The 17,003-nt window shown below is 35.8% G+C and overlaps 1 protein-coding gene across 5 annotated transcripts in view; it reads left to right on the top strand.

Annotated features, from left to right (window-relative positions):
* Positions 1 to 16,081, top strand: part of PRMT3 (protein arginine methyltransferase 3) — a 54,639-nt gene extending 38,558 nt beyond the window's left edge. Inside the window, exons 13-15 of one of the 5 annotated variants that reach the window (XM_090140196.1) lie at positions 4,300 to 4,350; positions 4,545 to 4,632; positions 12,276 to 16,081. In XM_090140196.1, the coding sequence (XP_089996322.1) occupies positions 4,300 to 4,350; positions 4,545 to 4,632; positions 12,276 to 12,385 (249 nt within the window). In that variant the 3' untranslated portion in view covers positions 12,386 to 16,081. The remainder of the gene's footprint in view (positions 1 to 4,299; positions 4,351 to 4,544; positions 4,633 to 12,275) is intronic. The other 4 variants (XM_090140195.1, XM_090140193.1, XM_031607181.2 and 1 more) reach the window with 4 other exon arrangements.
* The last annotated feature ends 922 nt before the right edge of the window (positions 16,082 to 17,003 follow it).

Raw genomic sequence — 17,003 nt, 5'->3', positions numbered from 1 at the left:
TTGAAGTCTGACTTTGGTACTGCTGCAAAACACACCTTGAATGTCTGCTCCCTTATTTAAAGGAAAGACCACAATATCCCATTAGAAAGCAGGATTTGGCCTTATAATCTGTTCAGTTATTGGTAATCTCCTCTTCACTGATACCCAGATTTGTATTCCTTTTAAAACAAAACAAAATTCTTTTTAGTAGTGAGTGCTTTATATTTTTTTACTGTGATAAAAAGGCAGCAACTCTGCCGCATGGATTACAAACATTCCATCTCCATGCTTGGATAAACTCCATCAAAAGCACATTATCTCCCTCTTCTGTGGCCAGCTGTCTAATTGTATTTGTTGTAGCAGCTCACTGTTGGAACATGATACTAGTGAAGAGCAAGAATGATAAATTACTCACTGGAGGTGATAGCGGTGATAATAATATAATAATTTTTAATTTCCTTGTTCCTAAGTGAATTGGTAAGGTTGCCTTTGAGTTCCCATAAGGAGTCAAGCAATCTCATTTGTTTTATCCTGTTAAAAAGCTGCACAAAACAGACAGTCATTATGGAGTAAGCCTACTGTTCAGATATGTCTGAATTAAAATTTGGTCTCTTCTTCCCATTTTAGCTTAGGGCTGCAAATTGAAGAATATAAGTGAAGAATACGTACACCTATTGCAGCTCTTAAAGCTTTTATGATCTTAATATATTTTGTACATCTTATATGAATAAAAGAAAAAATAGGTTTAAGATAAATCACTTGTGAGGGGAGAAAATCTGTAGAAGAAATGAGTCACATTGAGAGGAAGTGCTTCATTTACAGTTCATATGCTTGCATGAACACCTTAGAATCCCTCAATGATGGGGGAAGCCCTTAAGCTATTCTGAGAATTCTTTGTCAAAATCTGGGTTGGATGAAACTGAGGAGAGGTTACTGGATACTATAATAATTTCAAGAATATATTTTTTAAACTGTTGAGTAAACTTTGCTACCCTTTGCCTTCTCAGTAATGCAAATCTATTCCTAATTATTTTTTTAGCTCTGTAGTTAACCTTCTTAGGTCCCTAGCTAATTGTGGAGAGTTTATTCTGAGGTTGTGTTTTTTGTCCTCCTGGCTCTGCTTTCTTTCTGACAGTCTATTTGAAAGCAGGAAGAATAATATTTCTGCATCATTTCTTATATTTAGCATCCTTTGAGACTGGAACATGTGTCTAAGTAGAGTTTTAGTTATTTATTACCAGTTTAAAAGCCATCATTTTTGTTGTAAGATATTCAAGAGACTGGCATTTGAAAGCTTCTGCCAGAGAAGTTCTTAATGGTTGATGCCTGGTGAAGTTGTAAATGATCTGTCAAAGGTTGAGTAAAAACAAAACTGCAGTGGAAGAAATAACTGTTATCATAGTGCTTAAAACAAAAGAAACCAATGCTGTAGTTCCAAAATGTCACTTAACGTTTACAGTGGCATTACTGTCTTGTTCCTTTTAGTTTGACTATATATCTTTTTTCGAGTTGCTTTTGAAAATATTTTTACATCTTTCATTAAAATCTGGCCAGCCTTTTATTTCATTTTAATATGCCCTTGTCCATGAGATTACTGCATGTGTGCACAGTGATTTTTTTCCTTACCTTTTAGCTGATTAGCTGTGTTTAAATTTTACTGCAAAAAGGGAGGACTTCCTCTTCCTTCAGTCTGCAGGCACTGAAAATTGCTTTCTTTGTAGAAATGCATATTTAATAGAATCACAGAATCACAGAATGGCCAGGGTTGGAAGGGACCTCAAGGATCATGAATCTCCAACCCCCCTGCCACATGCAGGGCCAGCAAACTCCCCATTTAATTCTAGACCGGGCTGCCCAGGGCCCCATCCAATCTGGCCTTGAACACCTCCAGGGACAGGGCATCCACAAACTCTCTGGGCAGCCTGTTGAGAGTACCTCACCACTCTCATAGTAAAGAACTTCCCCCTGACATCCAACCTAAATCTCCCCTCCCTCAACTTAAAACCATTTCCCCTTGTCCTGCAGTTATCAAACCTTTCAAAGAGTTGATTCCCCTCCTAATAGAAGTTCGTGAATAACTGTTGTAGCTTCTGCATTGTGTGGTAATGTTCTAAAGTGAAATCACCTGAAAATGCTTTGAACTTTGTACTTTGAATTATTTCAGTAAAATGCATTTAAATGCAGAACATATTTATTGTGCATTTCAGTAACAGAGCACCAAACTCTACTAATAAATAATAGAAATTGAAATGGAAGAGAAGATATTTTAGCACCTGAAAAGACTGTAATCAAAGTCACAGTTAGTTTGCGTTATCGGGTATTTTGACTTTCTAATTGCTTATCAGAAGCATAAAACTCAGTAGTGGATTTCCAGGATTTTGACTTTGCTGTGAGGAACAACTCTGGGAGAAATCTGAAAGAAAGTAGAAGGTGGTTTTTTAAATACAGTGTAGCTGTTTTTGAAAATGCATAAAGGGAAATGTTTCTCTATGAACAAAGGCAAAAGATTTAATAAAACCTGCTCTAGATATTAATATTTTTATTATTAGTGTAATGTAATTTTATGGAAAAATGAGTGCAGGTTTGAGAAAATGCCATTAGTGATGATCTTTCTGTTTGTTTTGAGCTATTTACATCAGTAATTTATTTAAAGAAAAAATAAATAAAAGCACCACCATACAAATTCAAATAATGGAATTGTATTCTTGTTCTCAGCCTGTTCTCTGAAGTGATTGTTTTAAAATCTCCAGATGATTTCGATAGAGTTACTAATTGTAAGACCTGTGATAACAAACATTGGTTTGATAATGTATATACAAGTTCTCATCTATAGAAAATAGAAATAAGAAAGAAAACATTATATTGTTTTTGGCTTGGTAGTTCTAGGAAAATTCAAGATGGGAAACTCTTGAGAATTTGAGAAAATAATATTTTTTATTTTGCTACTTATCAAACCTACATATGGAAATGCTCTGTGTACTCCCTCTGTCTTTGGTATGAGACCACGATTTCTGTTAAGTGCCAAATTAAATTATTCTGCAAGTTTGATCTTAAACTTTTTTTTTGTAGTGGTAAACATACGCTTCCTGGAACGATGGCTTTGTAGTCACAACAAAAGTCTTGTGTTCTTTTTTAAGTCTTTTTTCTAGCTCAACAATTATTTCAGTTTCAGTATTGAAGGGAATGGATCCATTTTAGAATGCTGCAAAAAATAATTTAATGAATCAATGTAGAAAACAATGTAGAATCCCTGGAACCCTGCATATGGTAGATGTTGTGATGTCTAATTATCACTGATACGACCTCTTGATTTAGATAATCAGGGGTAGTGTTTTAGGTTTTTTAGTTTGGGAGAACATTATAATACAAGGAATTAAATGGTTATTTGTCCTGATTCTTTACAGAAGGTATACAAAATCCTCTATCCCTGAGCACAGGAAACAAGCGGGTAGCAGAGGAATGGTTTCTTTGCTTGTAATGATAGTCTCCTTTCATCCTGAACCTAATCCCCTAAAAATGTTTATCTGGGGATGTTTTCTCAGGGTAGCATGTCAGATGTTATTTCTTGCTGCTGAGTGTCTAGCTGTTTGCGTCCACCCTAGCTGTGATATGTCTCCTTGGAGCTTGGGGCACTGTTTTTGCTTTCTGCTCAAAAACTTGGTAGTCTCATTTTCTCTGGAAGCCATTTTTTTTCCCTTCAATTCTTAAGGCATTTTTGTTATCTCAACCTTTGTCTTCCCTATCCAGTAATCATATGTTAAGTTTTATTTGCAAGCATACCAACAGTATTGATGTAATGATTGAGAGGTATGGCTTAGATATCTGACTAGTATCCAGAAAAATTCTGCATCACTAAAAGTAGTCTTGATGGGTCAATAAAACTGTGTCAAACTTCTTAATCTTCACTGAAAAAGGCATATTAGAGACAAGGATATAATTCAACTGAGAATGAGATTCTCAGCATTGAATGAGTGATAGGACCTTTTGCTTAAGGGATGGAAGAGTTGGCAGTTCCAACATCTGGTATTTAATTGTCATGAAGGTCCCTTAGTGTCTCCTTGTTTCATTTCTCAGCTTTCCAAACTTCTCTAGAGTGCCATTAGTTGAAAATCTAAAGCAGGTGATTCAACATAAATGTTTTATTTCTATAAGATATATTTGCCACCATGTTGTCTGTTCTGGATTTAGACTAGAAAGAAAAAAATACAAGAATAAATTAGCTATCATTTAGATTATGCATCCATATTTTTTAAATATTTTTATTATAGGGTTTTTTTTTTACTGTCATTCTTCATCTTGTTTGTATTTTGTTTACTACAGGCAATTGCAGGTTATTTCGATATATTTTTTGAGAAGGGCTGTCACAACAAGGTATGTGGTGGTATGCATTTTAAAAATGACTTCAAGAAAAAATACTTTTTGAGCTCTTTTTTTGTGTCAAAGTGGCAGCAAGTCTGTTTTGCTGTAGCAAACACTCATATGCATGTGTGTTTAGTAATTGATTGATGTAGTCTGATATTAAAAATGTTGTTCTCTAATCAAACTCTTGAACTCTTCCCATACAGGTCTTGTTTTCAACTGGTCCCCTGTGTACCAAAACACACTGGAAACAAACAGTTTTTCTTCTGGATAAACCAATTTCTGTAGAAGCAGGTATATTTAAATTCAGTTGTGCTACACTGGTATTAACATTAAATGTAAATCTAAAACATTTCAAGAATTACATAAGCGTTAAAAAGGATTAGTAATAAAGTCTTTCAGCTACTCTTTCTGGTTTTTTTTTTTTTGCTTACGCAAAGCAGTGGGCAATATGTATATATTCCACAAATTTAATGGCAAATGTATACAAAAATAGGCATATATCCAGTACTTACATAGTACCATACATTGTTTTTAATGACAAATCTTACTTGTGTTTCAAATGATTTTTTTCTGATGCAAGAAAAATTTAAGACCAGAGTGCTGCTGTTAATGTTCTCTTAATTTTGATGTTAGTTGTGTTCTTAAGTATCAGTGATTGCATGGAAATTCTTGTACCGCTCATAAACTTTGCTGAACTTAGTATGTGGATGAGTCTTGTACCTGGAGCTGTGGGATTACTCACAATAGAAAATGGTTTCAGAGAACTCACAGCCAAGAGCATGACCCATTGAAGTATGGAGGATGTCATTTGGATATGCTGAATGTTGAAATAAACTTGATAGCTACCGTAATTTGCTCCATCTTGCTCAGATGTGAAGAAAGTAAAAAAGCTTTTCTTGTCATGAGGGATAACCCAAAGTTCAGGCAATGAATTGCTGAAGTAAAGTTTGGAGGACTAAACTGATATTTATTAGTGGTTTTAATTAGCTGTATTTATTAAGTTTTGAAAGTTACTTTCCATGCAAGTATTCTTTGCTTTGTAAACACAGCACCGTGTCCATTACCATCACGTAATAGTTATGCAGCAGAGAAACATGCATCAAAGCAACGTTACTCATATTGAAGGCTGTGGTTTTTTACAGGCTATTAGGATAGAGAGGATCTGGCAGTGGGGTTTGGTTCTTCTGTCAGCTAATAAACTCATATGGCCTAAAACTGAAAAGTTTATAAGCAGATCAGACATATTGAGGGAGAAGTATGCAGAAATTTATGTTGATTCTGCAAAATAAACTGAAGTCAAGAGGCTTAGTGATGATGTGGAAAAGAACAGAGATAGCTTGTTACCATCAGAGCTTTTTACCGGGTGCTCCTTTCCTAAAGGCACAGTGATCTATGTTACGTGGCAAATCATTTTTGTCATGCTTGGATTTATGTTCTTAAATAATTTATATTTGCTTATTCTTAAATCCTGTCGCTACTTGGGATTCACAAGTACTTGGGTGCATTTGTGCTTGGCTTGTGTTCTGTTCAGCTTCTCTTTCTAGATGAGGCTGGTTAAGGTCTCTGTGCTGCAGTTCATTACATTTCAATGTCACCGAGTGTGAAGGGAATTTTTTAAAAGTGCAGTGACATTTCTTGGAATATGCACATTATTAAAAATTACATAGATCATTTGACATTTACAAAACTTCTGAAATTATTGGGAGATGTGTCTGGTTCTAGAATTTTTGTCTGCTTGCCACGACTTTCTCAAGATAACTGCAGAAATGGTGTGCTTTGAAGCAGTGAATGCAATCTGATTGACCTTCAAGGTCATTTTTGTTGTAACTTCTTCCTTTCTCTTTATTAGCTCACATTTCTTTAAATTATAACAGTAACAAATCTTGCTATTGCCATGTTTCTCTTTTCTTTCTATTTGCTTCCTTCTCTTTATCGTTAAGCCCCCCTTTCCCTTTTATTCATTCCGTCTAATTTTATATCTTCTTCAGAATTACAAATTTTCTTTAGAGAGCTGTCATTTTTAGTGCAAGGTTCTGAGAGAAACTCGGACCTAATCTCCTTCTCCTCTGTAATTCTGTTATTAATTTCTGTGGGATATTTGTTGTTCATGGAGGATATAAGTCCATCAGGGCAGAGAGTGTTCCCTTATACTTACATAAGCATGTTGCTTTATTTCTAAATAACTGTTGTCTTCTCCTTTAGCATTCCAAAAATCTTTTTTCCAAGTCATGTTACTTTAAGTGCATGCTTTAAAAATAGTCAAGTGTAGTCCTTATTCAGTTAAGGAAGGCAAAAGGGGTAAACCAGCACACAGGATATGCCACATGGTCCAATTTCAAATTTTGTTCAATTTTTAAAACTGTTTTAAAGAGAGAGTTGCTTGCTTAAGTATTTGGTTTAAATACTGACTGATTTATTATGGTGCAGTGGGGACACCTGCTTCCAGTATTTTAATGGACCATGAAAGAAAGATTTGTTGGTATATTTGTTGGTATACATTCTCCTGTTCTGTAAATATGTCTTCTGGATATCATGGTATTTGTTTGTTTGTTTCTTTTGTTTTCCAGTAAAGAAAAATGGTTCCTCCAGATTTCCAATTCTGACCAAAATAGTAAAATTGATTTTAGTTCTATCAGATGCTTTACAGCTTTTGGGGATAAGCCTGAAGTGGTTGTAAAACTGTGTTTGGATTTGCTCTGCAAAATCGGTTGAGCTTACAGGTATCTGAACGTGCTGCGTATTTATCACAGAAATGCTGCTTCATGCCATGGCAGAATTCTTTTGTTCTGCCGTGTTAACCCTCTTAATTTTTTTCAGTTCTTTGACTCCAGGTTATTTGTTGTATAAGTAAATCTATTTTCTCAGTCATAAAAAAGATTGAATATTTTGGTCTTGATTCCAGTGGTAACAGAATCAAGCTATTACAAGATCAAGGATGGGGCTTGTAATTAATCCTCCCTGCTCTGCCATTCTTACTGCAGCCTTTGCTAAGTGTGCAGTGTTTGCATATCCTCTGAGAGAGGAAATAAGAGAGGCTTAACCAATATCCAGAGGTGTGGAGACTGGAACAAAAAAATTACACCTGCTACGTCTGCTTTGCTACTGAATTTTGGCTTGATAAGTAAACATGACAGAGTGTTTTGTGCGTAGTTTTAATGGATAATTTCTGCTGATTTGATTTATTTTAGGAGTGGGGGGAAGTCTCTTGCTAGGCATGTATTCAGAGACCTAGTTTTCCTCCTCACAGACTGGCCTGAGAGACTTGAAGCTGATGTAAGATTAATTAAAACCAATAAAAAGCATCAGCATGTTGGATAGACTTTAACTGCTTAGCGTGCAGTAGAAATAAAGAAGCCATGTGATACTTTATTGCCAGAAAACTCTTTTTTCTCAAACAAGAGTATTGCATTGCAGACTTCCTACAGAGTACAAGGCTTTTCACAGCAGCTCTTATAATAGCCTGAAAAAGTCTTTATTTTAAAAATTGAAATTCAGATGCCAGAGCCATGCCATTCTCTTACAAATGTTCCAAACGTGAATCTTTTCCTTTCATCGTTCCTGTCATTTTAGAAGCAGAAAAATATGTACAGCATATCATTTTCATTTGGTTGACCCAAGCACTTACTAAATAAAATCATTTTTGTAAGCTTTTTATTTTAAGGGGTGACAGAATCTGTTCGGTAACAGTGCATTAAGTTAAAACCCATGTCTATATGCAAGCAAATTCTATTAGCAGTAAAACAGCATATTGTCGGCATTTTGTGTTCTTGATATTGCCTTGCAGTGGAAATAAAGCTTTGATTTGTTTATCAGTGGAGGTAAAAGGGGCTAGCACGGCAAAATAGAAGGGCTTACATGACCAACCCCCCATAAAATCCTTGATTATCTTTAACTCCCTAGTCTCTATAATTGGTTAGCTGTTTGTAAATTTACAAACTGAAAAACATTTAAAAAAACCACACACACACAAAAATAACACTGGCAGTTAGTCTGTCTGAGTGTTTAGATCTTATACTGAAATACTTCAGTACTATGTATCCCAGTGGGGTAATTTGGTTCATAATTGGCATTTTATTATTTGTTTTGCCTGTCTACAGTTTCAGTGTGGTGCCTTTAGAACAGTCACTTATTTACTTACAAGTAGCATCTCCAAAAATGGTTTGCATTTGATATCTAGTAATTGTTAAAACTTGGATCTTGAGGTCAGACTAGATGTTCCATGACTTATGATGTAACTCATGAAGTCTGCTGCTTAAAATTATCCTATTGACTTGTCAGAAAAATCTGTAAACGTATTTTAGGCACAAAAGAGTGGGCAGAATCTCTTATCACTGAAAGGAAATAGAAGTTCTGTATTTATACAAGAAAGGTTGCACAGACTTATTGTGCCACACTGTGTTTCCTTTTGCACAGTCTGAAATTGCAAGGAGATATGCTACACATGGCAGCAATAGTATGGTTTTCTCAGTTTTATTCCAACTGCTGTGAGAAAGATTGAGACAGGCCACATGATGGATCTCTATTATAAAATGTAGTGAGTTGAGACTAGTTCTAGGTGAGTAAGTTTGGCTCCTACAGCTCCACTTTTTGCATGGTACTCGCAGTCCATTCTGGCAAGTGTTTCTGGTGCCTGATCTACACTGGGAATTTTTGCACTGCCAGATGTGGGTTGTAGATGTTAGGCAGTCACTTTAGGCTGTCTTAACTTACTTAACGTGCTGTGTAGATTTCTTTAGATTTAGTTTCAGGGTTTTTTAGTTTCGGTTTTGACCTGGGGTATTGAAACAATTTGGTTCAGAAGTATGCCAAAGAGCAGGCTCGTGTATGACAGGAAAACACAGTACCTTAAGATAGTTTCACAACAGGCTGAACAGTGAAGAGACAGAAAAGTATTTTAACGAAACAGACTGTGTAAGAGTGGTGTTACAGAGGAGATGAATAACACTGGAAATCAGTGATTTCTGCTCAATTCAGAAACTGCTCATTGGAGATTGAGTTGGTGATTCAGTAAGTGACGTGGCCAAATGGAAAGGTGATGGTTCACCTACAGCTGTAGGTGCCTGTGGATTACTTGGATGAATGGTGGGATTAAGGACAAGTTCCCTGAGTTTAAGGGAAATGCTCTCTGTTCTGCAAGAAATGATTTCTACCTTTCATTGTTCCTATTCGTTTTCAAAGATGGATGATATATGGAAACTGTTTTCTAGCCAACTCTTCCAAAGTGATGCTTGCTTTTTTTCAGTTACTTGCTAGACCTCAGTGTTGCTTTCGATAGTGATTCCAGTTTGTTTAAAATAGAGAGAAAAACTAGATTTTGTTTAAAATGTCACTCGTATGTGAGAACTTACCTTCGATAGAGGTGTCAAATCTCACTGTTAATAAATTAATGTCTACCTCTCACAAGCCTGTGGTTATTGCTGTGTAGGGGACTGTCACAGCCTTAGAGCAGGGATTTCTAAAGATATTTCTCAATGGCAGTTGGGTAGTTAAGGTATCTTTAGCAGAAGTCTACTGCAGTCTTGTAAGAGCTCTATTTGAAACAATTTCAGTGAGATTTTTCTTTGATAGATCTTAAGATCTTTGAAGTTGAAGATCTCAAGCTTTAATGGGGGGTCAGAATAAAGGATGCTTTAAGCACCATGCTCACCATAATTGCCTCACCATTAGTTTCATTAAACTCTTCCACAAAAAGAAAAGAAAAAAGTCTTGAAAGGTCTTGATTGCTGCCTGCCTTCATTTATTCGATCCATATTTTTTGTAATCAAACAGTGACAGGATACCAAGCTGTATTAAAAGGCAGAGGATATCTTCACATTGCAAGCTCATTGCCATGGATCATTTCAAGCTTTACATAGGTATTATGGATACGTACGCGGAAGGTTGCACAAAATCTTCAGGTTCAATCAAATCAGATGAATCAAGTTTTAAACTGAAAAATACTGCTTGCTTAGCCTAAATAATTTAGTGGTAGAGGCTCTTGCACTGAGAAGTGTCTTATCTCACAGAATCACTGTGTGGGTGATTTTGTTACACAGACGTAATTAAAAGTTATGATTGCTTATGATTTCAGTGGTGATGAAAGTCAGAACGAAAATGAATGATCAGGAGTGTTAAGGGTTAGCATGTGTACAGAGTGTTCTGTAGAGCATGTAATGAGCTTTGTTACTTGGTAGCGGGTCAGTATAGAAGTAGGGTTCTTTTGTTTGTTTGTTTATTTTCTCCTATTCTGTGCTAGCAAGCTTCTACAGCAGTTCTGCTGAATTCTTCATTTTTTTCTTTTTGGACAAAGCTCAGGACTTAGCAAAGTCTAATAAAAATGCTGGAAGGGGACCATAATGCATTCAGTTTTGTCCTAATCAAACTGCAGTGGCACTGTGTAGTTTACTTGCATTCAGCTAAGCGTGATAAGAGCAAGGTGATGCAGCTGAGTCCCACAGACAGCTTCCTCCAGGCAGCTTGTAGGAGAGGACAATGGTGAAAAAACATCAGTCATCTTATATCTATGTGACATTGATTAATTGTTCAGAACTACCTTTCTGTTACTTGGTTGCAGTGCTGCTGCTTGGTTCAGCCCTCAGAAAAGATTGTTTAGAAAGGCAGATCTAATGTGGTTACTGCATGAAAATAGCTGAGAAAAATGCTTTGTTTCAGAAATTGTCATACAAACAGAATCTGAGAGTTCTGTTCAGTGAAGTCAGCCGTATTTTTTGAAATTATATTTAGATCTTTGCTTCATTCATTGTATTGCTTTGTATTAAAATGTTTCATGTGGCAGGACTGCAGTCTGTGCTGATTTAAGTCATAGAATTTTAATTCTGCTTGTAGAGATTCTTTACTTCAGTCTATACAGTTTCAAAAATGTTCGGTATTAGGGAACATTAACATGAAGTAGTTAGGTAGCAGTGCATTTCTGAAAATGTTTTTATGTTCAAACTAGGTTAAATTTTCCCACGGAAGAGAAGCTATAATGCTTTTTTTTTTCTCTGACTTGTCCTTCTACCAGGCAAATCTGTCTCTGTAAACTATGAAAACATTTTTGCAATTCTTTTTTCAACTCCTTAGCAGGTCACAAACAGTAGCTTTTAAAATCACATTAAGAAAGCAACAGTGAGTGTGGTGGGTGTGAGGCATGAAAGTGAATGGAGCAAGGACTAAAAGAAGAGTAGCAGAGTATTTAATGCTGTAGACCTTGAGCATTGAGTTTTGCAAATTATGGTGTGAAATGTCTGAGTGGATTTCCTACATGGTTGATAATATAACTGGAAGTACAAGCCTTGTTAAGGACTGAAAGTAAATACGGATTAATTTTTACTAATATGCAGAAGCAGCAGTCTTCACAAAAGCACTGTGAAATTGAGATATCTGCTTGGTAAGCTCATTTAAAATGTGACTAAAAATCCCTTAAACGTAGTATTTCCTTAGGATATGAAGCAACATTTGTAATTGTGGATTTTTTTAATTGACTTAGTAGAATATTGACTGATGTGTAGTTTCCTAAACGTAAAAAGAGTGTAACTTGTAGATTGGTTGTAAAGCTTGAGCCAGGCTATTGAAGCAGCATTTGTAATTCCTGAGCTTTCACAAGAACTTATAACATGCACATAAATCTGAGGCACAAATGTCCTTTTGAATACCTGAATGAAACCCATTGAATAAATTCTTGTAGACCTTTAAAGTTAGTTTCTTGCTTGAGCACTTGGTGGGTCAACTGAGAGATAAAGCATCTGTATGACTCAACACCTCAACCAATTTAACTGTAGATGGTTAGGACTGTTGCTTAGAGCTCTGAAAACATAAAGGAAACCTTTGTAGACCCTGATTAATTGAGAGCAACTTCTCATGCAACATAAACATACTTAATGCATCTGTCCTCTTAGCGTACATGATACAGTAATGCAAGCATGTTAATGTTTTTTTTTTCTTCATTCTTGCAGGAGAGGCCTTGAGGGGAAAGATAACAGTCCGCAAAAACAGAAAAGATCCGCGGTCCCTCGTTATAACCCTTTTGGTTAAGGATGTAAAGCAGACCTACAATCTTCAATGAAAGTTCTATGTGTATAGCTATGAAAAATGTCCAATTTAACTGTTAGATTTAACTGTTGGTAGCTGTTTCTGAAAGCTAAAAATGGTAAACAAGGTTGGAACTTTGTATGTGTGTGCACGCAACAGTATGTTAAGTGTACCTAAAACTTAGAGTTTTGGAAATTTTGAATTGAAATTTTGGATGCTCTTGCACTTGTGTATGGCAACTAATGACAAAATGAGATTCTGCTTTATTTCACATAATGTAGGGGAAAGAAAGAGAAGTTGGGTTTGGTTAGATGAGACAGCTGAATGAAAAAAATCAGTTTAAAGTTTTGTTGTGAGGAAAAGTAATCATGATATCTGAATATTACTTTATTCTCCAGCTGGCAATACTTACCATTAAAGAATAAGAAAAAGTGCTTTTTTAAAAAAAAAAATAAGGAAAAAGCAGTTAAATGATGTGCCACTGCGGCTCAGCAGTAGCTAGAAAATCACAATGAAAATAAATTTGGAATTCCAACTGCAGGCTTGCAGCACCAAAGATTTTATTTTTATTACAACTCTGTGAATAAAAAGTCATATCACATTTCAGTTACATTAATCTAAATAAATGATCTGAGTGTGTTTTATAATGCAGTTGCCTGTTTCCTTTTTTCCCCATTTAATTGGATACTCTTTTATCTGTCCGTTGATGGCTCATTTATTTATGACTAAGGTTTTTTTCTGTATTAGCCTACTGGAGCATGGGTGGGTGGAATTGTATATTGTTGCAGCTTTAGGAAAAATGCTAAGAACAGTTGCTGCAACAGTACATTTGGTTTGGCTAGTTACAGAGATTGAATATGAAGTCAAAGATTGATGTGTGTGTCATGATGTTTAAACACACTTAGTTCAAATGCTAATGTAGTTTAACACTAAACTATTTATGTACTTGTGTTGTACACCAGTATTTATACCAAATGTTGATTCAAAAGCCATTTCAAGAAGCAAAGGTTTTGCTACTTGCCTCTGCTGTTATAAAGTGTGGGGTTTTTTTTTGTTATTTTTTTATGGACTAAGAAAAAGAGATTCTTTGCCTTGGACTCTGCTCCACAAAATTTGAGTAATTAGATATTGTAGTGTGGGAAATTCCTTTTTTTTTTTTTTTTTTTTTTTGCCTGTAACTAAAGGTTAGTAGAATGTTATCAGTGATTATGCCAATTTGGCAAGAAAGTGAAAGTTTGTATTACAGAAGCTGAAATTCTCTTGCAAGGCAGCACTTTTTTCACACAGTGAAATGTGTATTGGGAGGAAACCGCAATTAGTACAGTGCTACCACATTTTTAATTGTAAACAGCCTTGTAGATTTCTGTGCCATCTCAACGCTGTTCCATTCTCTCTTGTGGAAACACACAGCTTACTCATCTGCAACCAAATTGTTTTGTGTGCTTGGGAGGATTGGGGACTTCTTCCTGTGTGAAAACTAATGAATTGTCATTAAAGCCTGAAATGTCCTGATTAGATGTTCAAGATCTCAGCTCATGTGTGCAGCTTAATGGGAGTGTTCAGTGTATTCGCTTAGTCTGGTTAATTCATTTTAATAGCCTAAATGAGGGCTTGACCACCAAAAGGATTTAAACCTGTGTTGACACCTTGGCTATTGTGTTCATCTAGTAATTAATGCATTACTTCTACTGAGTTTAGATGCCTCTGTTTATGAAGTGAGATGGCACACAACTGACATTCAATGTATTTTCAGGATTTTGTTTTCAAGGTAGGCTTTACTACAGTAAAAATAAATGAGACAAATAAAAAATAAAGATGGATGATTTACTTCACAGTAGTATTTGACAAGTATGAACACACAACAGTGATACAGTTGATGCATAGGCTTCTTGTGACCTGCCACCATTTTTCTAGCTTGGTAACATACATTCCTTTCAAAAATAGATTGTTTATTTTTGTTAAAATGCTTGGAATGAAACTCAAACTGTTCAACTATGCAACTGGTCTAGTATTAAATAGGGAGGTTGGTGGTCCTGTATGTGGTAGGGGGGTGGACATTCATGATCCTGGAGGTCCGTTCCAACCCTGGCCATTCTGTGATTCTGTGAAAAATTTATCTTGCAGATGGAATTTTAGCAGTTAGCTTTGAACTGATGAATAGAATTTGTGACATAGTTATCAGTATTAGGCAGTAAATATGAAGGGTAGGAGATGCTGATTTTGTCCTCTGCTGCAAGGCACTGTAGGAAGGCAATTTATTGATAGACTGAATGAAACTGTCATAGGGTGGGTATTCACAGCACTGTGGCAATCAAGCTGTAAGCACATGCATGTGAATTTGTTTGGTACATAATTTACTGTGAGAGTTTCATGTACATGTTAAGTTTCATGCTTTGAGCATGACTGAATTTTGAGATATTGGACACTAATCTTGCAAGGTTCCTTCTAATTTTAATTTTTCAATGGGTCTCCAGATTTTGTAGAAATGTAGAGTGTGTTTGTATAAATGTTGAGATAAAGAGCAAGGAAGAAAAGGAACAGAAATGGAGAGCAGTATAAAGGCCTTTAAAGAGTTGTTGATCTTTGGTAGCAGGGGAGAATAATGAAAAAATAGTTGTAAATTTTTAAAAGGAAAGAGAAAACATTAGCTGTGATTAAAAACCAAACAAAAATGCATCAAGATGAGGAGATTTGGACATTAATGTCTTCCAGGAGCAAAGAGTAGGAGGTGGACTAAAGAGGAGTTAAACTGTTGAAGCAGCATGACCAGGGCATGTCCAGATAGCCAGCAGAAACAGATAAAGCTGGATGCAAATCACTTGGAGTGCAGAGGTGGAGGACTAAATGGTAATAATTGTTAAGAATTAGGGCAGTATTCAGTATTTAGATTTGAAAAAATCAAATCTGAAAGATTCTCATACTGTTGTTTTTTGTCAAATTTGGGACAAGATGTGAGGGAGTTGTGAATGATGTTAATGAATATAACAGTTAAGTAGCATGACTAAAAGGTGGATTGATGCTACTGTGATAAATCCATTGCTGTTTCAAAGAACTTCCAATACATGTGGGTGAAAATTGATCCAATAGGCAGTGTCACATGGCATACTGTGGAAGGAACCAATCAATTATAAATGGCTTTTCTCAACCCAGGAATTGGATTGTACAGGATTTATCTGAGAGCACAGTTAGTTATTTATCTTTTCTAATTGTAATTCTGAGAATTCAATAGTTTAGGAAATGGGATCAGTAAACACTCTTTTTGAAGAGACTCTAATAAACAAATCAGAGGCAGAAAAGTGACAAGTAACTGCTGGGAGTAGATTTCATGCAGTCCAAGATTATACTCCTTTATCCTAAGGCATATGATCAAAGGTGCAAATGAAGGTGTTACTCTTTGACCTGGAGTTGCAATACTGTACTGTACTTCTGTACAATACTTCTGTACTTCCAAGGACAAAGGTGCTGTATGTCCATCCTCTTTAAATTCCTTCTATGACATCATGATGCAGCCCAGATGCTATCCTAATTGTAATTCTAGAAATGTACAGACAGTCATTTGTCTATTATTCACATACTGTTTTTTTTTTTAAACAAATGAGTTAGTTGTAGTTTCAGATAGATATATTACTTGATTTTTGTGTACCTGTATTTGAAAAAAAAATGAAAAAAAAATTGTAGAGAAGCTGAATTTCACTGATGCTTGTCTGTCAGACCAGCTGAAATAAAATGAACTAATTTTTCTCATGGTATTTCTCTTCTTAGTAGCAACTCATTATATGTCAAAATCTGTCTTTTTCCTACTAAGAAATACCAAATGAATGTGTCCTGTGGATTAAGTTTGTCTAGATTTAAAATTCAAACATGGCATTTATTTGTCTGCCTCTCTTTCCTTGAGAATTTTTTTTCTTACCTCTTTTCCCTCTCCTTTCTGCATACTGATATGTACAAATGCAATTTTTAATGCATATAGGAAGCCTCACTGCTGGTTGGATGCCATCTTGTTTATACCACTCAATCTTCCTCTTGTGTTTTTTGTGCTACCTTAAAGCATTCCATTATTTCTGATGACTGAAGCTTCCTGGTGTCTAAAGATTCTGGCTTACCCAAGTCTGTCCCATTTGCAAGACTACTTCCATTCTCCTTGCAGCCTTTTACATACAGAAGGGTCAAATAGGCAGTTTTTCTTGAGAGATGCAAAAAATTGTGTACAAACATAAGCTTTGCTTTAGTGATCAGCAATACTGATGGAATCAGTACAAACTGTGTTTGATTTGCAGCTATGGCAGAAACAGAATGCTGATGCAATAAGTCAGGAACAGACAAGGGTTGATAGAGGTTTTGGCCCTGGAACTTATGAATTAGTTACTGTTGCTAACAGAGAACTGCTAAAATGTGCTGAAATAGAGCAGTGACTTAGCCTGTGCTAGGCAGGTAGGAGGATATAAAGAAAAAAGGCAATACAAAGACCCATAATTTCAGTTCAGTTATCAGATGTATGAAATATGTCTCCCTCCCCTCAAAAAACTAAAAAACTGCTATACAGTAAAGGGCAGATGAACCCATGATGGTAGTAGCATGTCTGTTTCCGAACAGGATGAAAGTTGGCCTTTCCCATTACTGTCAGTGGCTGTCAATTGGAAAAGATGGTTTGC

The sequence above is a fragment of the Phasianus colchicus genome, chromosome 5 (genome assembly GCF_987193195.1).
Source record: "Phasianus colchicus chromosome 5, bPhaCol1.hap1.1, whole genome shotgun sequence".
Classification (NCBI taxonomy): domain Eukaryota; kingdom Metazoa; phylum Chordata; class Aves; order Galliformes; family Phasianidae; genus Phasianus; species Phasianus colchicus.
Note: the sequence above shows the minus strand (reverse complement) of the source record. Positions and strands in the feature narration are given on the sequence as shown.